Genomic DNA, 24325 nt, shown 5'->3' on the forward strand with positions numbered 1-24325 from the left:
CTCGATCAATCCACCCTTCTTAAAACGTTTTTTCCATTTTTTTATTGTGCTGAATCTGATTCAAAAGGGGCCCATCTGCTCCAGCTACATCATCAGAAGAGTTCTGTGCCTGCACACAGCTGCTGAGATTTTTTTTTCATCCCCATGCACAAGCTGGAATTGCTCCATCCACCCCCTCTGCACAGAAACGACATAAAAGGAATGATGGATCCAAAGAACTTTTGCATGATCATCTCTAGATTTATTTCTAGAAGCTAAACTCTCCTTTTCTCACATTCTGCAGGGTCTCAATTTGTTCCCTTAATAAAATGCACCATATAACTTGACAGCACAATTTTCCAATGGAAAGAAAAAAACCCAACACAATCCTATCAAGCATATAAATCTTACTATAAATTCCATGAAGTGGTTCAACAAGCCTGGAGGAGTGACTGCTTCTATTAAATTCTATGAACTTCTGGAGCGGTATCTTCAGGACTTTTAATATTTCCTTAGAATTTAAGTGACTTAGTCTTTACAGAATGTAATGGAGGTTGAGACAACTACCTGCAAATATGTTCAGAAGCTCACAATGTAACATAAACCAAATTGGGAATGATGTTGAATAGTATGCCTGCTACTGTTAACCTTTATCACATTCTGAAAAAGGCTATGCACTGACAACTTAGATGCACCAGCGTGACCTGAATGCAAGCAGAATGTATACTCCAAAATACCTACCACCACCTAACTCCTGGTTAGGCTATTTTCAGGACTACAAGCTTATAAAACTGTGCTTGCATCTCTGCTTTGCAAAGGGTCTTATGTAGGTAAAGTTAAAAAATAAATCTAGTTTTGAGCCACAGAAACCCTTGCAGGAACTTTTCTTTAATTCTGAATTTTAACTTTTTTTTGTTGTTGTTGTTTTTTGTTTTGTTTTGTTTTGTTAAATTAACAAGTACAAGAAGATCAATCTGAATTGAGCAACAGAATGCACAATGGTTCTGGACTGTTTTAATTAAGATAAAACGGAACCATAAAATTAACTTTAAATAGCACAGTTTTCTTCCCGCATATGAACACTATCCATGGGAATCAACTGAACTTGCTAACAGCTTCTGACTTCAATTTCTGGGCAGAAGCTGGCAAGGTGGCTCCAGCAGAAGTTACTGTACTACAGAATGTGGGTTTTCTACCCATTCACAGCTGATTTTAGGGGCAGTTGCACCTCACCTCTTGATGCAGCATTAAGCAGTAGTCTTTTCTGTGCACACACTACTTCTTTATAGTATCTGTGAAGTGCAAAAGTGAAGAATTTATTTTTATTGATAATAAGTATGAAATTCTCACACAGTCACAGGAATTAATTTCAACTGAATAGGAGTTCTCAGTTTCACTAGCAAATGTAATACACACATTTCAGCTTGTTTGGCCTTGGCAAACCTGAAAATTCCATCATTCAGTATTCAAGAAACAAAAGAAATTGCAGTCTTAACATATTTTAACAGAACAAAAATAAAGCTTTGAATAAATATTTTACCAGTAATCACCCAAACAAAACCTAATATAAATTAAATTAATTAAAACAACTTGAAATAAGTTTTGGACAATTTGTCCAGCTGAGAATTAGGCTCATAAACATTGATACGTTAAGCACTAATGGTAATAATATGAAAAAGTGTTCTATAATCTCATAAATTAAACAATAATAAATCTTCATCAAATTCTGTGTGGAAAAAAAATTATCAGCTTTTGCTCACAAAAGTCAGCTACTATTCTGGAATTTTTTATTATTCTTTTTTAACAGCAGCAGTCAAAAAGGTGACAATTGACAAGTGTTCAGTAAAAAGTAAGGCAAGCAAAGTGTAACTAGCCAGACATCTGATCAAAGGCCTACTCAGCCAGCCATCCACAGTCCAGGAGGTTCCTCCAGTGCACTGATGATAATTTTTTCATGCACGTGGTGGACGAGCCAACTAGGAGAGGCACACTGCTGGATCTTATAATCACTAACAAAGAGGGTCTGGTTGAAGCAGTGAAAGTTGAGGGCAGCCTTGGTTGCAGTGACCATAAGATGGTGGAGTTCAGGATCTTGACATGGTAGGAACAGAATACCAAGCAGGATCACAATCCTAGACTTCAGCAGAGCAAACTTTGGCCTTTGCAAGCATTTGCCAGGGGAAATCTCATGGGAGAAGGAACTACAAAGTAAAGGGGTGCAAGAGAGTTGGTTAAAATACAAGGACTTCTTCTAAGCTCAGGATCAGAGTATCCCAACAGGGAGGAATCAAGAAAGAGAACTGGGAGACCTACATGGTTAAATAGGAAACTGCTGAGCAAACTCAAGTGGAAAAGAGTCTACAGATCAAGGAAGGAGGGGCTGGCCACTTGGGAGGCATATAAGACTGTTGTCAGAAGATGTAGGGAGGCAGCTAGGAGAGCTAAGGCCTCCCTGGAATTCAACCTTGCAAGAGAACTCAAGGACAACAGAAAACTTCAAAAAAATTGCAGACATAAGTAACACTAGAGGCAATGTAGGCTCACTTCTGAATGAGGTGGGTGCACTGGTGACAAAGGATAAAAAGAAAGCAGAGCTACTGAATCACAGAATGTTAGAGCTTGGAAGAGACCTCCAGAGATCAGAGTCCAATGCCCCTGCCAAAGCAGGGTCACCTAGACTAAGTCACATGGGAATGCATCCAGGCAGGCTTTGGAAGTCTCCAGAGAAGGAAACTCCACAACCTCTCTTCACTGAAGGAAATAAACCAAGAACAAGCAGAGTCTTACATCTGGGAAAGAACCACCCCATGGCCAGTGTATGTTTGGGACCTGTTGGACCACAGTGTAAGGGAAAGAGACCTGGGGGTCCTGGTGGACAGAAAGATGACCATGAGCCAGCAATATGCCCCTATGAACGAGAAGGCAAATGGCATCCTGGGCTGTACTAGAAGGAGTGTGGCTAGTGGGTCAAGTGCAGTTCTCCTCTATCTCTACTCTGCCCGGTGGAGGCTGCATCTGGAATATTATGTCCAGTTCTGGGTCTCTCAATTCAAGGAGGACAGGGAACTGCTTGTAAGAGTCCAACACAGAGCCACAAAGAATTAAGGGAGTGGAACATTTTCCTCACAAGGAAAGGCTAAGGGAGCTAGGGCTCTTAAGCTTGGAGAAAAGGGGACTGGGGGCTGACCTCCTTCATGTTTATAAATATGTGGAGATGTCAGGAGGGTGGAGCTGGGCTCTTCTTGGTGCCATCCAATGATAGGACAAGGGGCAATGGTTGCAAGATGGAACATTGGAGGTTCCACATGAACATGAGGAAAAACTTTCACTGTGAGTGTGACAGAGCTCTGGAACAGGCTGCCCAGAGAGGTTGTGGAGTCTCCTTCTCTGGAGACATTTAGAACCTGCCTGGGTGCATTCCTGTGTGACCTGCTCTAGGTGATCCTGCTTTGGCAGGGGAGTTGGAATAGATGATCTTTCAAGGTCCTTTCCAGGCCGTATCTTTCTGTGACTCTGTGAATGGAATTTTTTTCTTTTAAGCAAAAAAATACAAACCCAAAAAACCCAAACAATTCTGCAGCACTGTACAAGCAACCACAGCAGAAAATAAAAAAAAAAACAACAATAACTTAATAAAACATGACAATCATCAAGTTAATTCTATGTTATCTCATCACTTCAGCCAAGGAAGCATTGTTAAACCAGTGCACAGGTGAACTTGTACTTCAAAAGTGCCAGGAGTTAATGAATATTTAAAGGCTTCCCTTTGGGGAGGGGGGAGGCAGGTATGCCAGACCAACAGTAATTGTATAAAGTTCACAAACCACCATAGAATACTGAAACCAAAAGCTTACAAGTCAACAAGCCTTGGCTCTACTGTTTTTGATCAGTGATCCGCTGTAAGCAGAGCTTCATGTAGGAATTTTTATTGCGTATTTCTATCACTGCATCTCTGACAAGCTCAATGAACATCTGAGGCCAAAGCTTCTGCAGCGACTCATTTTTCATATTGATGTCAGCTGCTTCTTTCACTAAGTTCTCGACGTATGTCTGGCAAAATGTTTTTCTTTCCTTGATTTCCTGCATGGAAGAACCATTACACATTGCATAAGACAAAGAAAGAAAAGGTTAAACAAGAGCAGACTCAAAAAAACAACCACAAAAATTTAATGAATTAAACATGGCGATTGGCAGACAAAGAGGTCATTGCACACTTTTTCCTGTTGCTTTTAAGTTGCATGGCCCAGGGTTTAAATCAAGCTTCTAGGTTTGGCCACAGATTTTTTTACTGCATTCATAATATGAGTATTCTATTCATTCATTCATCTGAAATCCACTTTTAAGTAGTCATGTAAATATCTTCTAACAGCATTATGATTTTTGCTGCCTTTTTGCATACCACTGAAAATTCAAAGGAATTCCTAAGTGCCAGACTACTACTCTTCCTTCTCTCTCTTCCCAGCTTTGCAAGATTACAGTACAACAGTTTGAAAGTATATGTTTATCTACCTGCCGTAACAAAAACTAAGCACATTGTCACAGAACAATAAGCCAGGATGCATCCTTTCTCTGATGGACTCTGGCAAGTGCATAGCTCCTAACATGTACTATGCTTTATACTGAAGAAACCTGATGCATTAAGTAATATTAAGAAAAAAAAAATTGCAGTCTGTGCAACTATTAGCTCCACATTTTAGTAACTCAAACTGTATTAATCTCTGCTTCTGCAGAGCTTCCATAAAATGCCACAATAAACTTTGAATAATAAGTTATATTGGTGCTAAATATCTAACTAGCTTGATTTATGGCACCGTTAAAAATGTTAGGTCACGCTTCAGGCCACCAAAACAGAAGTGCTCTTAAAAGAGTGATCAAGTACAGAAAATACTTTCCAGCTGTTTTATATAAAGCCCAAATTATTAATCAATGACTGAGACAAAGTAAGTTTATTGCTAAAGATGGCAATCATAATTATTATGTAAGTTTACTGCTGATGGGAAACTAGAATCAGTTTTTTTTGTCTATCTTACTCTTCTGACATCCTGTAATATCTGCTGCTACACCTAACACTGTAACAAAGGACAAAGTATGAACTGCTGCACTGGGAAAACAATGCATATATTTAATGGACTGTACAAATACCAAGCTTATTTTGTTATAGTGCCTGTTCAATGGTAAAGGAGGAGAGGAATGCCTCACTGTTTTACTCAAAGCCCTTCAACATTTAAAGAGCTTCTATCATAGTTTTCTAAACTTAATTTGATCTCTTCACACATGCAGTCCCTGTCTTGTCTTTATGCTTTGGATCTCAGATAACAAACCCACAATGTAACAACTGAATTCAACATTTACTAAACTTAATTTCTTGCATTAGGAGATTTATAAAATTTCCCCACGATCAAAAAGCAGAACAATGGAACAAATGTGGGAAGTGCGATGCACGCAGCTAGAACTCATGACAATTGTTCAGAAAGGAGACTGTGGTTGAAAGAAGCATGTTCTTCCTTGGGAACTATTTCCTTCTGCCCAAGCCAAAAAGTTAGCAGATCAGAAACACAAACAAAAACAAGCATGACTGATGCACTTATCTGAAACAAGCCAGCCTGCATTTTTTTGAATAATTAAAGTGAAGACATTTTCTGTATATTTCTATTTCCGTAGCTCATTTAAAACCTAGAAAACATCTCTTTACTACTGCAGCCTGCACTATGTCAGATCATGTCTGGAAGTGCTGTTCATCTAAAATTTTAGGATATACTTTCCATTATTTTACTAATGCAGGTACATTTCATTACAAACATAAGGCTTGCAGATGAGAACGTATTTCTGAGACTGTGGTATTGTTCAGGCACCACTTCACTGAAGACAGAAACTGGCTATTACCCTGCATTCTGGCAAAGATCTGGTAGATGAAATGCTCAATGATAGATGTAAATACAGTAAACAGTGAGATTTTAAAACTGTCTCAACAGCACAACTGAAACTTGGTATATAGACAAATTCCATGACTAGTAGTCTAAGGTTATATAATATAGGATGAAAGTATTTTGTAATGATACACTTACCTCAAGCTTTTCCATATGGAAGTCCTTCGTTGTGTAATTCAACACTGCTCGATTTGTGCTTTCCCCTCCATTTCTTCTGTTATCACTACTTTCCTCACTACCAGTCCCAGATTTCTTTCCTTTTCCCTCCTGCAAATAATGGAATTGCTTCCTTCTGTGAAAAGAGATTTACAGTTTGAACATTTTTTAAGTGCAGATGTTTCTAGTCATACTGAGGTTTTTTCTTTTCTCCTTTTTAACATGTACTTTATCAGCTTTCAAGTTTACTCTGTCCTCAAGTTACTCAAAATACATATGACTCTAGATAGCCCTCCGTTAGTTTGCTTCTGTAGAACTGACATTTTGACATGTACCACAGGACATCTCCTAAACAGAAAGCCTTGTAACTTACATTATCTTTTAGTGTGTACCTAGACTAAAAACAGGGGGAACTAAGCACCTTTTCTCTTCCAGCACCAACTTTTAAACCTGTTAACTGTTCCGATCACTCATAATAAAACACCCACTAAAAATATTCAGTTTTCATCATCAAAGTTCATAAATCATCACCAATACCAGTACAGTTGGAGAATTAAACAAGCAGTACATTTGTGTCTTTTAATCTTACACAGCAGACCTCATACAACTTTGGGGAAAAGCACTGGCTATATGAATCAAGAAATGCTAATATTTCTGCAATAAGCAGAGAACCTATCCTCTGTAAGATGTTACTTGCAAGGGGTGTTTTTTCCACTCTTCAAATAAAGAGGTTTCAGCACAAGAGTGTGCAAAAAAATTAACAGTATGTTTGCAACTAATTCCAGTTCTAGCCCTTGCATGTTACCTAGATTCTCCAAACAATGACAGCATGCGGTAATGTGGCAGCTCAGAAGATGCTACATATGCCAGAACGCCGAAGAGCCTTTCAGCCATTACAACATCATTCTCAGTAACCTGTGAAGGAATGGGGAACAGCAGAGGGGGGAAAAGGAAGGGAAAAAAAAAAAGAGTTTCAAAATTGGCACTTCCAGATTTTGTTACATATGTACACTGAGAATTAAAACCGAGAATCTGAACACTGCATACAGATCTGTTTCAGGCATATCTTCCAAATCCATGTTTGCTTTTACTGGCACTTTAAAAGAAACAAAATGAGGCACCAGTGTTTGTTTTATTTCCTGTATTTCTGGAAATTTTAATGTATACACACTACCCTGTGCTTCATGATAGTCTCCATAAAATGAGTAATTTTGTAACAAATTCTTAAATGGAGAATCTGAAGGCCAGGCATTATTAATTCTGCTCCATACTGCATGCATTTGCAGAAGGTCTATTGGAAAAGTTCTGATCAAATTATGCTGGAGAAATGAAGAGTCTGGGCACCCACATGTGAAAAAGATAAGTTACAGTCTCTCTTATTTTGGTAGCATCTTAGAGAAGCTTTTACAAAAAGAGAGCCATTGGAGGCTGGGAAGAAGAAAAGAAAACAGTATTTTCTCTGCATTCTCCACCCCCCCAAAATAAGCATTCTTCCATTATACATTTTTAAGTATTATCCAGACTTGTCTCAACATTAAGTTAAAGATGACTCAAAAAAAAATTTTCAATGGTTGAAAAATTTCCAAACCGAATTTTTACACATTTCAATTCTGTAAAAAGAAGGTGGAAGGGGTTTCTTTTTGTGGTGGTGGTTGGTTTTTTAACCTTGTAACCTCGGGAGAGGAAGGCCCATGTTTCTCCTGCCCTGATGACCAGACTACAAACTGACTTCAACTGCCAAAATTTCTTGGCACAGTTTCTAGACTTGTGGCTTTCCAGTGAGTGCAGAAGAAATCTTTATGATAACCTAAATCTGATCTGGATAACGCAGGATAATGAGACTCACTCAGTGACTTCTCAACTTCTGAATCAAATTTAATTTCCACTTCATCTTATATTTTTGAAAATCAACCCATTAAAAATAAACTGAAATACTCACAATAGTTACTAAGTACTTCCAGAAAAATTTTGTGCTCTGTATTACTCAAATCTGTAAGACTATACAATCTACCCTTGCTTAAAATACACTGCAAAAGCAGTATGTGGGGAAAAACAGAGAAACACAGGTCAGGAAATCTTAAATGTACAGTTAACTCCATTTTCACAGTGTTCAGACTTGCTCATTTTCACTTAAAATTAAGTAAGTCTTATTTAATAGCCTAGGAGTAGTTGACCTTGCTAAACAATCTGTCAACAGAAACAAGGACTGAAACAAAGCACAGAAGGCAGCTAGGGAAACAAAGACCATCACAGGCAGAAATGTCTGCTGGAGAAGTAAGTGATTTTAATTTATTTATTTATGTTAAGAGAAGCATAAGGACCAGGTCAACAGAGACAGCACTGCTTAATACACTCTGTAGCTCGCAGAAACTCTTACTGCAGTACGTTGCTTGCTCCATTAATCACAAAAAGATTATAACGGTAATATCACAGAGATGTAAATCTATGTCTGCTGCTTACCAAGCACAGCAACCAGGCACCAGTTCAGTGCATGCGAAGCATCTGTTACATGGTATGCCATACCATTTGGTGTAAAACACTGTGTAGTTTGGGAACTTCAAACCTTGACAACTGTTAATTAACCTGAGATTGCCATCACCACAAAAAGCTGCAACTAGTGCATCTCAAAGACAATTCACTTCTTCACAACTATTGAATGCAACAGTTTGCTAAAGGAGCAAAACCACTGTTATGGTGAGAAAGACAGCTCCTAGCCTGAAAGGTAACTGGGATAGAACGGGGAGGTTGGGGAGAAACAACGAAAAACCACCACACAAACTTCCTCTTTTTTTTTTTTAAATAGTATAGAAGTGCTAGAGTTAGGCAATTGAGTTAGTTAATTCACTTAGTGTATTTTGTTGTTACCCCCCAACTAGACACACCTCAGCCTTGGGGTTTGTATTCTTTACATCAAAATGAGATTTTCTTCTACTGATCTTTAAAGAAAGGGTAATGTACATCTGCAAAGCTGGATAGCATGACTTCTGCTGTAGACTAATGAAAAACTAGCTTGGCTATGACACTTTTCAAATGATTAATGGCACTAGGAAAAAAATTCTGCTTGCACATATTCATATAATGTGCTCTGGCTGAAAAAGTTTATTGACTTGATATGTGTCCTTCATAAAAAGAACACCATGCTACACTTAAATCCATTCAGTAAATTCATCCCCAAGTGCTAATAAATGCAAAGTATTCCTTCAAAAGCTGAATTTTCTTATTTTGAGACTGTAATAAAAAATATGCCTTTTTTTTTTTCCACTCCATGAAGACCAAATAGGTAAGATTTATCTTCCATTTTCTTTTGATCTGAATCACTACTGCTTGTTTTGAAGATACAATGCAATAAAAAAGGCCAATAATTTAAAACCCATATTTAAATTCTGCCTTTGTAAATCAACTTTGATGGGCATTTTTTTGTAAGTTACTAAATTCAAGGCTATTTTGAAGTTCTTGTGGGATGACTATCACTTCCCCCCTTCAAGATCATGTGTCCTATTTAGATTCTTCTTTTCCCCATTCTTTCTCTGATAATTCATCTAGGCAAGTTCTTTAACTCACTCACACATTAGACTACACCAGACCAGACCTTCAAGATCATCACGTCCAACCCATCAACCAATCCAACCCACCTAAACAACTAAACCATGGCACCAAGCACCCCATCAAGTCTTCTCCTGAACACCTCCAATGATGGTGACTCCACCACCTCCCTGGGCAGCCCATTCCAATGGGCAATCACTCTCTCTGAATAGAACTTCTTCCTGACATCCAGCCTAAACCTCTCCTGGTGCAGCTTGAGACTGTGTCCTCTTGTTCTGGTACTGGCTGCTTGGGAGAAGAGACCAATATCCACCTGTCTACAACATCCCTTCAGGTAGTTGTAGAGAGCAATAAGGTCACCCCTGAGTCTCCTCTTCTCCAAGCCAAGCAACCCCAGCTCCCTCAGCCTCTCCTCATAGGGCTTGTGTTCCAAACCCCTCACCAACAAATTAGTTACAAAGAAGAGCAGGTTTTAAAGAACTAAAACTAAATCAACCACAACACTCACATGATGGCTGTATCAGATAACACGCAAAATAGCTAATCCAAAACATATGACGATGATCAAATTCAAATACCAGATTTAAACACTAAAGCTATGCATTACTTTTGCCATTAACTTCCATACACCACTTAAATTTATTTCACATTTGAAATTGAATGCACATGTAAATTGTGTTGCATCATAACTATTCTCACTCCCTTTATGACAGAAGCCTAACTACAAAACAACCATTTTATGCTTGAATAAATTTAGTTTCAATTGATGCAAAGAGAAATAAAAAGAATAGCAATATTAGTGCCCTAACTATCTATTTATTTAAACAGAACCAAACATTCAACAAAACCCCAAAACAAGCCCACACTGATGATCTTGTATATTGCAAGCACAAAAACAAACAAAAAACCCCAATAAACAAAAAGCCCCAAAATGTCATTCAGATTTTTTTCCTGTGACAGGCTTAAAGAAAACCTGATTTTAGTTACCTCTTGTCAGACTTGAAAATATAAATAATCACACACTATAAACTGTTCTATCAAATGCACATTTTTGCACAAGTATTCAGTGTCAGCTCTGCAACTGATTTGCACAGAATTAAAAAGTGCTTCTTAATATCAAGTAAGATAATGAAGTTATTTATTTTATGGTGTGGTGGGTTGTTTTTTGTTGTTTGTGGGTTGGTTGGATGTCTTTTGTCTTTTTTTTTTTTTTTAAGAAACACAGAAATAGTAATTTTAAAAGGATATCCCTTGAGGTAAATCCCAACCACTGAGATACACCTTTGGATTGTCATTTGCGATTGCAAACATCTGAGACAATACAACAGTTTCATGGCAACTAAGAATCTTGCCAACTTTGCTAATTGTAAAACACAGTGCAGTTGGACTTAACAAGTGCAGAGCACAAGAAATTGCATGAAATCTGCTTACATTTTTTTCTCCTCTGGTACTGAAAGGGCACTGACAGGGCTCTGCTCATTTTATTATCAACTGTTTGTAAAAAACAACGTCAGTTTATCTTGTAAGACCAATAGTAAGAAGGCAGCAACACTGTCCTACCTTCACTCCATTTATCTTCTGTAGATTAAAATGGTTCAGCCTAAACAGAACGTAGTATTTCCACAAAGTAAAGTTGACAACCGGATTTCCCTCAGGATCAACTGTCAGCTGTTCAAGGCGATGCATCTGGGCTAACGCACTGAATTGCCGCAGTGCCACAAGATTTGTCTCCTTAAACTTCAGGTGCTTGGGAAAAAGGAAAAAAAAAAACCAACACCTAGGTCAATCATAATAAATTAAGTAAACAGTGATCATTATTCTGTGCCACTTGATCTTCAAAGTAAAATAAATAGTCCTCAGGTCTGAGGAAACAACTGAGCTCATTTCATCTGAGGTCTGTGTGGCAAAACACATCCACGTATCAAACAATACATGTATTACATATATTTAGAAATGTCAACATTACAAGCCCTTAAGCAATTCATAAACCTTTCAGTAGAAGCACTAGTATTTTCAATGCAACAAAAAGCAGTGGTATTACTGCAGCAATGCTTATTTCAATTCTGCAACTAAAGCAATTTGCAACACCTATACAGAGAAATATGTACAATAAATTATTTTAAGTATTCAGCTTTTCTGGCTATAACAGGCTATCATTAAGTCATGCCCTGCTGTTTCTTTGAACCATGCCCTACACTAGTGCCCCCATGACCAGGGTATGTTTAGCTACACAGTAGCATTATTTAGGGATGGGATATAAACTGATGGTGAAGATATATTTAGTTTAAATTCCACTATCCCCCACAAATTCCACCAACCCCTCCACCCCCCTACCCCCTTCATGAAACAATTGCTAATAAACAAAGCAAAGGCCCGCTTAAGTCTGTCTCAATAAACCATTAAGTTCTGTTATACTCAAAACTTTTAAAAGAAGCAGGGAGCTCAAGAGGCAAATCATCTAAGTAACAAGTGGCTTTATGCATGTTACCACTATTTGCCTCACAAGGACAGATTTCAAAGTCCAACAACAGAAAAAGCAGCACTAAAGGACGTCTCATTTACATTGTTTCACTTCATCATTAACTGAGGAATTCCAAACACCGCACTAATTTAGCTAGCCATTACCTTTGAATCTCATCTCTTTTTATCCTACCAGCTATTTGATCTCTGAACCCACAACAAAAATTAACGTTTCCTGATACCACAGATGCATAACAATATTGTAGAATAGCAACACTGGCTTTACACTTCAGTTCTGTAACTTAAAAATATCTGCTAGGTCATAAGAATTAAAAGAAACAGTAGTAAGTCTGAAAACAAAGCACCATCCTGTGTGAGAATCTCAATTAAATTCTTGATTTTTAAGAACTACCAAGGTTACAGTTAGCATTATAGGATAAAATCAAGCAAACATATAAATCACAAACATGTCTATCTACATGAAAGCATTCAAGGGTGCCTATGACAAATTTAGCTATTCCATAGCTGTTCACACAGCTGAAATCTGAGGCATTCTTACCACAAAATTAGGAAATTTCATCTTCAGCTTTGTTAACACTTGAACAATTTCATCAAATTCTATGAACATAAAGGAGACTGTGACAATGATTCCAGCTGTTTGAACGCTCCAGTTGCGATCCAGGCACTCCAGTGCTCCGGCACCATACAAGCAAAGGGTGTCTCCTTCCACTTCCACTAAATGAGACTCAAGAACAGATAAGCCTTGTACTGCACTGCTCAATATTGTATCAAGAGATCTGTAGAGAAAATAGAAAAGTAGTGATATAACTGAAATGGGGAGATTGAATGATAGCTCTTTCATTTCTCAGAACACAACTGTCAAGTAGGATTGCCTTTCTCAGCATTCATTCATTCACAGTATCCAATCTGGTTCAAAACCATCAAATGGGAGGCAAAATTCTCTTTCCAGCAAGCAGCACTGTAAGTGTTCTACTTTGGCAGAAAAGCTCTGGGTCCATTTGAGTTGGATGTGGGTACATTTTTTTAATTAATAAAATTTTAAAAAATCATTCATATGTAATAAGCTGCTTTAAAGTTTTCACTCCAAATGCTGACTTAACATATTTTCTGTTGATTTAGATATCTATAAACAACTTAATGTACTTATTCAGGCAAAGTCACCTTCACATTCTGCTCACTATAGAAAATGAAGTTATGGAGCAATTGCTTTACAAGACCGATTAAAATCGGCCCAGGGTAATGTTAGACACAGTACTGAACTGTTGTTTTTGCTCTTCAGGAGCATCACTCCTTCCTCAAGCCCATCTGTCACATTACCTGATCAGTATACAATGATACAGTATCCTGCTTAGAGATTAGAATGATTTCATAGTTCATTATCCTTGTTTAATCCATGATTAAGAGACATGAATAAATATTTTTTTACAATAATATGAACTTCCCCATTTACATGAGCAATTTTTAAATCAAGCGATAAATCCAGGTATTCTCAACTCATCTCTCTGTAGCTTACTTCCAACATGATACACTCAGTTGACCAGACCTGAAGTGCACAGAGAATTCAAGATGAGCAGGTTTAGAAAGTTGCATAATGGCTGTTACTAGTTCAGTCTTTACTACCAGCCTAGTAACTTTAATGTGTTTTGCTTGACTACTAGTGATCACCTGATTGATGTTTTCTTAACAAAAATCAACCAGAACTCCAAGATTTCACTCTTGACTTCTTGAGAGTCCATCACTTGATCTGTGAAGCTGTAACTACTTATCTATGCTGAATTTCACCTGTCACTTTATCACTTAGTCACTCAGCCATCTTGAAAACATCTTCTGAAACTTTTCAGTATTGTATTACTGTCTTACATCATTCATTTTAATTAAGACAGGGCGAGCAATATGACTTCAGGTCAAAAAATGGTAGTGTCATTTACAGCTTCCTAATGCACACACATTGCCACATCTTTATTAATTTGTTTGAACTAATATAAATTGGTGATAAAGATCACTATCACACTTTCATTTCTCTAACCAATCATAAAAGAGAAACATTCCAAACCTAAGTCTCCAATTCAGAGAGCTAAATACATTGTAATTTGCCTAAGAATATTAGAATATATGCAAATAAAGCACATGGTTTACTTTGTTAACATCTCAGAAGGGCTGAAATTGGATATTTCCTTGAAGTAATCACTTAGACTTCTACAACATATTCTACAAATCTCAATCTATTAAAGACTTTCACAAGAACATGAAAACAGATTTTATGCAGTTTATTTTATTACCATAGATTTGACAAAATAATCCTAACATTCATGATCTGGAAACTACAAGGAATAAACCAGCTTTAGTCATTGTATCCAGAAGAGGCAGAGCTAGCATTACAGCAAGATCTTTTCCACAACTCCATAGAAAAAGTCTTAATGTGTTACCTAAAAGCACAGATTTCTCAAGCCACGAGGGCAGTGCTAACTAAAATTACCACAGTTACATTGACATGGTTGTGGGGATGATTACCAACACTGAATTAAAAGGTAAAGAAATCACGGTGGCAAAAAGCAGTGGCTAAATATGTTTGGAAGTACAGGAACAGAAAAGCAATTGAAAAATGATTAAAAGAAAAAAGTGTTTCAGAAGATATAGCACTTTCCTGGAGATAACAAACATGTCTAGCCAGTACTAGACTCTAAGTTCTGTTTATAGGAGGAAAAGATTTCCTGCCCATACCTGACATTTCCACTGTTGATTAGGCACAGCAGGAAGCTGTACTTGCCATTGAATTTGTGCAGACTATTCTTTCAGGCTTCTCCCTGAACTAGCCAAGTTAAAAGTGTGCTAGTTTGGTTTTAGCCAATCCAAGACACACATTCTTCATTAAGTTCTGCATTTAGCTTTTAAATTACACAGAAAGCCAGATGGCCACCTTTTAAATGCAAATAACCTAGCCACTAAGTGTATCACAGAAATAATACAACTATATTTAAAACCAATGAGACAAAAGTCATCTTAGGAAAATTGGTATTTTAGGATTTTAAGTCAAACAACTGCTACTGCATGGGTATGAAAGTAGTCTAATAAGAGATGCTGCTGTTCAAACTAAGAATGTAAATTCACCACTCAGTTTATGAAGCCTCTTGATAATACAAAGAGGTCACCAATATTTGTACTGCTCAAACATCCCCTTTTTGTTCAGTTCAACTGAAGGCAACAATCTAAGACATCAAGGAAATGAATAGCCTTAAGCTTCAAGAAGTCACAATTAACATTTTTTTGCAAACATGAAGTCCTCCATTATTTAGCAAACCACAAAATAATTTAGCTTGCACTTCTTCAGTCAGTTTCTGTCGTATTACTTATTTAAGAGGTATTACTTATTTAATATATATTACTTATTACTAATGGTCAACACATTTATTCATGAAGCATCTTTTCAGAATTGATTTGGATATATTAGTTCTGATAATGAAATACAGTGACAAGAAGCCAGAGTATAAGACATGAACAAGAGGTAGCATTTCCCAGCACACTACCTGCTTTCTTCAGGAAATACATATGCAGCACTGCCATTGATCTGACACGGCTCATTATCTTTATCTTGGTTCAAAGACGCCACGAGAGCTATTTGGTTCTGCTGTATCTCCCACTGGCGAGCAATGTTACAAATGGTCAATCGTTTCTTCTCCTGAAACAAGATACAAAGACTAGAAGTTGTGACAGGCCAGTGTCAACATACTTGCTTGTTGTGAAAGAAATATGCTGCTTAAATTATTTTAAGCGTTTTAAGTTGAAGAAATCCTAGTACTGGCTGGCAGTTATACATTAAAATCAATTAATCATTCTAGAGTTATTTTGCCACAAACAATCCTCTCACAAAATCTGCAACAATAGAAAGTAGATATAAAAACAAAACAAAACACACCCAAAAAAACCCAAAAAGCTACCAACCAACCAAATAAACCCAAAACTTCTGAAAGAATTAAGTTAAACTATTTGGTTGGATAACCACAGACGTCTTATTTTGATTATCTAGAACTGCATGCAATACACCAGACCAGGTTAGACTGCTTGCACTTCACATGCCTACAATGAAAGCAAAGGCAGTTACACAATTGCTTTAAGTCTGTGTGGGAAGGAAAAAAAGCTATCTTTGAAAAAAGAAAGTACATTTTATAAAAGCAAAATGAAAATATGTTTGTGATAGACACAAGGACACAAGAACTACAACAGATCCAAGTTAAAATAATTTGTATATGTATATTATACAACACATATTCTTGTCAATAAGCCAGTATTTCAAGTCTTTTAAGTACTTATCTAGTCATGCAAACCACATCAATCTATTTCAAATTCAGTGTACCCAAAGAATTACTATGTTACCTAGTTAGAGAACACCAAGCACCCAACATTCACAGACTTCAGTGATGACTGGGCTCCATGTCACAGGAGGCACAGAAAGTTGAAACAGCCAGCATTTTCTTCCAATCACATCAAGAAAATTCTGTTTGTTCTGGAGGGCAACAGTCTCCTCAACCTCAACTACCACACAGCTTCCCTGCTTTGTTAGCCCTTGTTTGCAGACTCATGGATTGCTACCAAGCTCTAAAAACTTCCAAAAATTCATTTTACAAAAAGCAAACTTCACAAGCACGAAGATTCTGTGAGCAATGACTATTTCTTGTTCCAGTAAATATTAAACTCAGCTTCTGTTGGAAAGGAATTAACATTCTCTGTATGTTTCAAAATACATCTTGTATTTTCCCAGAGGACTGAGTTTTAAACAATTTTAGAAATCAGATGGGAAAAGTGACATGAAGAGACTCCACTGTTAGGATAGACAAGTATCAGCAAGGAAAAAAGAGGACATGACATTATTGAAATTAACTTTTTTGATACAGTGAATGCAGGAAAACAGCAAAAAACATTAGGATGGTGTAATGGGTTAATGCAAGGGTTAACCTGTCTGCTCACCCAACACAGAAGCGAGGGAAAAGTAACACACAAAAACTTGGGGTTGAGATAAAGTAAGAGTTTACTGAATAAATGTGATAACATAAATTCACTATCACCTTAGCTAATAGTCTAATTAATCTAATAATACAATACACGATTACCTCAGCTTAGCCTGTTTGCAAAGGAAGTGCAGCAAAATACGGGGGGAGGGGGGGGTGGGCAGAAAACAGCATAAAAGAAAGCCAGCAGCTACCCTATTCCCACTTGCCTTGCTGCCATCCCTGTGGAATGGCACCCAAAACCCAACCCTGGAACCCAGAAGCAGCAACAGGAAGAGGAAGGCTACAATCTGAACTTCAAGCCCCATACTACTTTGCTCCAGTCAGCACTTTTGAAGCTGGCATGAGGAAGGATGGTATGAATAGCAGCAGACTAAAACTCGGCCTATGAGATAGAGATTATAGCTGTGAACTGGTTTATGGTAAGCTTGGAACAGCTTTAGAAGATACCTTAAGCAAGGCCTGCTTATGGCTTTCACGCTTCCTTTCTTCCTCTTTCCTTGCTGCAACAGATGCCATACGCCTTTCTTCTTCCTGGATACAAAAAAGAACAAACAAACTTCATAAAAGAAGAAATTAATCAGGTTCTGGAAAGTATTTCTGAGATATTACCAATACATTTTAATGATGATATTTGAAATGCAAATTTTAAAGGAATTTTAGGGTTTATAACATTTCACTGTTTTAAAATATTATTTAAAAAAAAATAAAAATAGTAATTATAAATAAATCAAGAAATACAGAATAAATAGATATCTGCTCAGGTGCAAATACTGAAGAGAAAGCTATTTAAAACTAGTACTTGTACAGGTCTTTGGACAATGAAAAAAAGAACATTTTACAATATAACAGAGCATTGTCTCTTTGTAGCATTTTTTTGCAATTTCGTAAGGAAAGAGTAGTTGAGCTGAATTCTATTTGTGCTCAAATCAATCTAAGATTTATTATGAGATGTTTACAGGGGCTTTTTTTTTTCCTCCCCCCTCAAATCAGCAAAAGTACTTGGGAAGAATATTTACAAAGTTAACTATGGTATATTAACATTATTTCTCAGTATTATTAGCTATTCAAGAAGAAGTTTCAAGAAAGCCATTGATTCCTAAATAATAATAGTCACAGAAGTGAGGATGCTTCATTTTTTCTGGTACAACAGTTAAATGGTGCAATGCATCCAATACTAGGTTGTATGTGAGAAGTCTCAACATTCTCACAGCACAGTATTTTTAGAACATATATTTTCCAAGTAACAAAAGAAATGTTCATTATGAAGTGAAAAGAGTAGAATCCTTCCAGCAGAAATATTTGGAAAGCCTACTTTAACTTATTTTGATTTACTTCACATACCATGTAGCTGTTCCTCTTGAAGTGTCTTACCAGAATATACAGAAAACGTTTTGATTTCCCTCAAAATAGAAAGCTCCTGTCCTAACCTTTTCACTTTCTCTTTCCAAAAAGTTTCACAGTAAGAAAATTAATAAACAACAATTAACAGAAAACATCAACCATGAAGACACATAGACATGTCAGAGTTTCTATAGAAAGAAAACATCCTGTGTTCAGGGCACTGAAAGAGCCCCTAAGCGCATGGCTGAATGCCTACTAGAAGATAGCATTGCTCACTCAGCGTTGCTCTTACATTTTAAAGAAAATAATTTCCTTAACATAAGAAGTTAGGTTCACATAGCATTAGCTGTAAACAGACCCCTGAAACTCACTAACATACCATGTATTTTGACATCAATATGAAAGGTGACTAAACAACAAACTTCCTAAGTGGTCCTCTGTGATTTTAACCTGACATGTATATATTAAGCCGGAGGAACACATTAATGCAGAGTAAGGTTTTGGACACTGTAAACTTTCATAACAGAACTGTATGCAAGAATTTCCCTGAACACTAATTAGAAAGCCTAATTTATTTACTTTTTTGCCAGAAAGCAAGTTGGGGACTTTTGAGGGTAAAATGTTTGGCTATTGGACTTTCCAGTTCTTCCTAAACAGAGTATCACCAAGGAGATGGTGCCATAGAATTTCAAAATAATCTAGGTTAGAAGAAACCTGAAGAGGTCACAAGTTCATGTTAAAGGACCATCAACAACAAATAATACCACACACAGCTACAGAAGGTCTTTGAGATCCCACTACATCAACATACCACACAATGAAACCCAGTACCTGAATGGGAGGCTTCAGGTTGAGGCTGTGAAAATCTTTAAATAAGCTCCACATAGAAATGTCACAAATATGAATGTATAATGAATACTGCAAAATAAAAATGTACTGTTCCTCATGACTCAGACTAAAGAGTTACAAACATGACTCCCATGACAGCTGTTTTTCCCAGTGATATGTTAGTGTACTGAGTTTGTGTTTACTCAAACCCTGAGGTCTTGATAAACAACAGAAAACTATGCTAGTGTTATCTTTCTATAGAAAGTGGGTTAGAGCTGGTTTGGGTTTAGTTTTCTAATTCTATCTCTTCATTTGATCTTGCATTTATGTTTTTTAACTCGGCTTCTTAAGGAAATAAGCTTTTTTACAATTTAAGTGTCTTAATTGTCTCTAATGACTTTTGAACGCACTGAACATTAAATAACTTTAAGTATGTTTAGATGTCTTCAACCAAGGGCTTGGGTGGTGGTTTTTTTTTGCTAGAAGGTTGATTATATAAAATTGGTATGTAGAAAGAAGAGAAATGTAAACTAGTTTTCCCACCCAGTCAGAGGAAGCAGAAATTATTAACCTATTTGGCAGAAGACAGCTGGCCAGTCATCACAGACTCAGCTCCAAACTATCTGAGGTATTGTTATGTTTCACACTGGGGAAGGGAGAATTAAAGAACAAAATTGCACTAATGTGTAGGAAATTAACTGTCATTGATTTTATTTATTTCAAAGTAACTTGTGCTCTTTTTTGAGCTTTAAAGTAAAGATCCACAAAGTTCCCTGAATCAGTTTTCTCTCCGCTCTTCTTACTCTACTTCCATCTCAAAGTCTTCCCTTAATCCAGTCCAAATGTCTGCCACGCACAAGGGTCTACTGCCCTCATTCAAGTCATTCCAAGATAAAAAGAATGAAGGTAACTAATGGAAATTTTGTTCTAACAAGAATCTATTATTACCTGAATAAGACTTTTCAGATCATGAGTTTAATTACAAACATTTAAAAAATACTTTTTTTCATAATAAATTATCTGAGCCTAGACACATATCCTAGTTTTACTCAGTATTAAGGCAAAATGATAAGAGAAAACATCTGAATAAAGATCAAGGGCCTGATCTACTTTTTATGGAAATCAAATCCACATGCACTTCTTGACTAATCTTACACAACACAAGCAGTCAGTCTTGAAAGACATAACATTCCTCCCAAATTCCACAAAAAAAAGACAGAAAACCTACGAAGTTCAAAACCAATTCACTTTATCACCTCTTATCTTTTGCTCTTTTGAAATACTTGTTAACTCCCTTTTCCTTTGTTCCCCCTCATTATTCTGCTTTTATTGTCCGTAACTTTGTTCGGTCTTTAAAGTAAACCTTGCTGAACGAGGGGGAATGCTTTTGAAAGTCAGATCATTACAAAAGGATATGGATGTACTCTTGTATATTGAAATATCCTCCATTTATAAGTTATCCACTTCCTGTCTGAAAAGTTATTAAATGGCTAAGAAGCCATCTTCAATATGCACCAAAAAAGACCAAAAAAAGAGGAATATATTTCCTAGAGAACCAGAAGTTTCATCTTCTGCAATGAGATTTTGAGGATGAAGGTTTCTTTATGTGTTACACTGTCAGTGTAAAGCAACAGCAGCTAGAGAGCACAAGACTAAAGCTCTTGCTATCCTTCTGAAACCTTCCCATTAGAGCTCTAACAGACGTGGCTCCGCAGCGTTTACATGCTGATTGCTCCCCCTGCTGCTACAGCTGCATCTGTTCTCTGGGAACTCGAGCACCACAGAAAGGCTTGGCCAAAGCATTAACTGTCTTTCAAGTAACATCCAGGAAGACCTGAGAAGGATCCTAAAGAGAACCCATTGGAATGTACTTATTCTTTCTCACAACTGCTTTACTATTACTCCAGCAAGTTCTTTTTCAACCAACAATCACAGGAGGACAGAGAATGTATTATTTCATTTCCATAGTATATCCATCTGAAAATTATAAAATAATTTTAATATATAATTACAACAAACAAACAAAAGAATGTCCTAGAATATACATTTAAGACTTCAAGGCATAAAAAGACTCAACTCAGTACACTTCAAAAACATAAAAATTCACCTCACACTTGCAGAAGACCACTTTTTGTTGTGTATACCACAAAGTATGATTTTACAGAAGAATGAAGTAAGAATGTAAGGATGTTTCCAACAGAAATATAGCCAAGGAAAATTAGTTCCTTAAGTGATATTTGACAATGAGATCTCTCTATTTTTTAGTATTAATTTAGTATATTTTCATAAGGCCAGATTTAAGAGACAATTAGAATCCACAAGAACAATTTGAGAAGTTCCTGAAATATCTTCAGTTCAAGTGCTGAGAAGGAAAAAACAAACAAGCAAACAAACGAAAAAACCCAACCAAACCCCACACCCACAAAAAAAACACCACCAAAATTACAGAATCACAGAAGCAACCAGGTTGGAAGAGACTTCCAAGATCATCAAGTCCAACCGATCACCCAATCAACTAGACCATAGCACTAAGTGCTTCATCCAGGCTTTTCCTAAACACCTCCAGGGATGTTGACCCCACCACCTCCCTGGGCAGCCCATTCCAATGGGCAATCTCTCTTTCTGTGAAGAACTTCATTCCAAGATCAAGCCTAAACTTCCCCTTGCACAGCTTGAGACTGTGTCTTCTTGTTCTGTTGGTGGTTGCTTGGGAGAAGAGACCAACCCCCACATGGCCACAACTTCCTTTCAGGTAGCTGTAGACAGCAATTAGGTCTCCACTGAGCCTCCTCTTCTCCAGGCTAAACAACCCCAGCTCCCTCAGCCTCTCCTCCCAGGGCTTGTGCTTGAGACCTCTCACCAGCCTTGTTGCCCTTCTCTAGACACATTCAAGTGTCTCAATATCCTTCTTAAATTGAGGGGCCCAGGACAGGACACAGTACTCAAGGTGTGGCCTAACTAGTGCTGAGTACAGGGGCAGCATGACCTCCCTGTTCCTGGTGGCCATACTATTCCTGATACAGGCCAGGATGCCATTGGCCTTCTTGGCCACCTGAGCACACTGCTGGCTCATGTTCAGCCCACTGCCAATCAGCAGATCCCTCTCCCCCTGGCTGCTCTCCAGCCACTCTGTCCCCAGCCTGTAGCACTGCATGGGGTTGTTATGGCCAATGTGTAGAACCCAGCACTTAGATGTGTTAAATCTCATGCCATTGGACTCTGCCCATCTGTCCAACCTGCCAAGGTCCCTCTGCAGAGCCCTCCTACCTTCTAAATTATAGTCCTTTCCCAGAAAACAAACCAAACCAACCAACCATACCACAAATCAACAACCAAACAAAAACAAGCAAAACAAACCAACCAACCACCCACCCACAAACAAAACAAAACTAAAACCAGAACACTTCAGTGGTAATGGTAACAAATTCTATTCTGGGTAAAGCAGTAGAACCTACTCCCCTGCCAGCAGAGAAATGTCTAAAAATAATTAAAGCCAAACACAGCTCTTACTTTAAGCATCCAAAACCTAGAAAACCTCAATGAAAAGAAGCAAGGTTTTTTCCATGAAAAATACACAGCTTGGCTTCCAATTTGGGAACCACAGCACACTTAAAAAATAGATTAAAAAAAACTCTCATGACATAGATATACACACATGTATATATAAATACACATATTTAGCAAGTTCTGTTGGCAAAATCTATTTAAAGTCACAGGTAGCAAGTGTTGCTGCTTAAGGAATTTCTCATTACTGAGTGCATACATATTTGATTCATGTTTTGTGTGTCTGCAGAAAGTAACAGCAAACTGTTACAAGAGACTAGAAGGGGGGGGGGAAAAAGACAGGTCACAGCTAAACTGCAAGTGCCACTGGAGAGGTCCACTTCTTCAAGTTCAAACTACAAAATGCATTCAAAAAGTTTCAACACCCAGAAAAGCAACTCTTATTATTTGTTAACCAAATTAAATGCTACATAAGCAACCCGAGCCTGCTTTGACTGCAATGCACTTCAGTTCCATGTAAGCCCATTTCACTGAGCTATAGATCAAGCCACATCAGTTCACCTTAGTTGTGAGGGAAAGGTGAAATTGTTAGAGTTACTGATGATTAACATAGGTGACAGTAATACATCCCACCATAGGAATTCAAACTCCTCCCTACTCTTCAAGCCTTTAGATTGATCTATCAAAGTTTGAGAAAGTAAGAGATATCCACTGAGTTGATGTCTTAAAAAATAAAAACTAGATGGGGTTTCAGCTGAAAATCATCTTCTAGTGTGGACAATGAGTGTTTCAAGTTACACAGTGTGACTAACCTTTGGGTCCGTTCCTCAGTGGTTTAAGAGTTCAAATCCTGCATTCAACAGAAATGTCTTAGCAATGAGATAACACCTAAGAAAACATCAACCCCCTCCTGCACCAGAGTTTAAAAGTTGTCATAATACAAAGCAGTCCCTTGAATAAAGGCAAATCTGTCTTAACTTAAGCAATATTAGAACAATTACACTGCAAAAATACTTTATTCCAAGTGCAGAGTATTGGATTTTCATGGCAGCTACGATTCTGAATAGTTTCCTAAGGCAGCAGCAGTTACCACCAGACTTCTGCTCTGAGATTTCTTTTCTCCAGAGAATGCTATAGAAAAGGCCTGGCACCAAAGAGCACATAGATTCCTGAAAACCAATGCAAATAAAGTTTCTAAGTCTCCTCCAAGCTTTTGAAAATGTTCTCCAGATTTTATTCTTTCTTGAAATACTTTTCCTGTCGCAGCCAGCAAGTAAAAGAAAACTTAAAAGCATAAGTAGCAGTTGTGTAAAACTCAGTTCTCAGGCAGGGTAGCTTCTTTTGGTTCTTTACAAAACAAAGCAAAAGAAGTTCAAAATGGTATGGATGCTCTTCAAAGTAACAAACAAAGAATTGTAGAATTCTAGAATTATATATTTGTTATCTTGTTGTTGGATGCATTGCTCTTGTAAGGAGGTCATGCTTACACATTGCTTTTAAATAGACACAGGAAAACCAGCATGGCTATTCCTATATTAAATGATAAAATAGCTGATGTGA

General features: G+C 37.3%; 1 protein-coding gene across 3 annotated transcripts in view; it reads right to left on the reverse strand.

Annotated features, from left to right (window-relative positions):
- Positions 1-944: 944 nt before the first annotated feature.
- Positions 945-24325, reverse strand: part of LRRC49 (leucine rich repeat containing 49) — a 47303-nt gene continuing 23922 nt past the window's right edge. Inside the window, exons 11-18 of one of the 3 annotated variants that reach the window (XM_054168804.1) lie at positions 17540-17623; positions 15611-15762; positions 12625-12862; positions 11166-11351; positions 6868-6977; positions 6045-6198; positions 3834-4059; positions 945-2180 (exon numbers count right to left, since the gene is read on the reverse strand). In XM_054168804.1, the coding sequence (XP_054024779.1) occupies positions 3853-4059; positions 6045-6198; positions 6868-6977; positions 11166-11351; positions 12625-12862; positions 15611-15762; positions 17540-17623 (1131 nt within the window). In that variant the 3' untranslated portion in view covers positions 945-2180; positions 3834-3852. Of the gene's footprint in view, positions 2181-3112; positions 3493-3783; positions 4060-6044; positions 6199-6867; positions 6978-11165; positions 11352-12624; positions 12863-15610; positions 15763-17539; positions 17624-24325 lie in introns of those variants that run through there. The other 2 variants (XM_054168805.1, XM_054168806.1) reach the window with 2 other exon arrangements.

The sequence above is a fragment of the Dryobates pubescens genome, chromosome 17 (genome assembly GCF_014839835.1).
Source record: "Dryobates pubescens isolate bDryPub1 chromosome 17, bDryPub1.pri, whole genome shotgun sequence".
NCBI lineage: Eukaryota > Metazoa > Chordata > Aves > Piciformes > Picidae > Dryobates > Dryobates pubescens.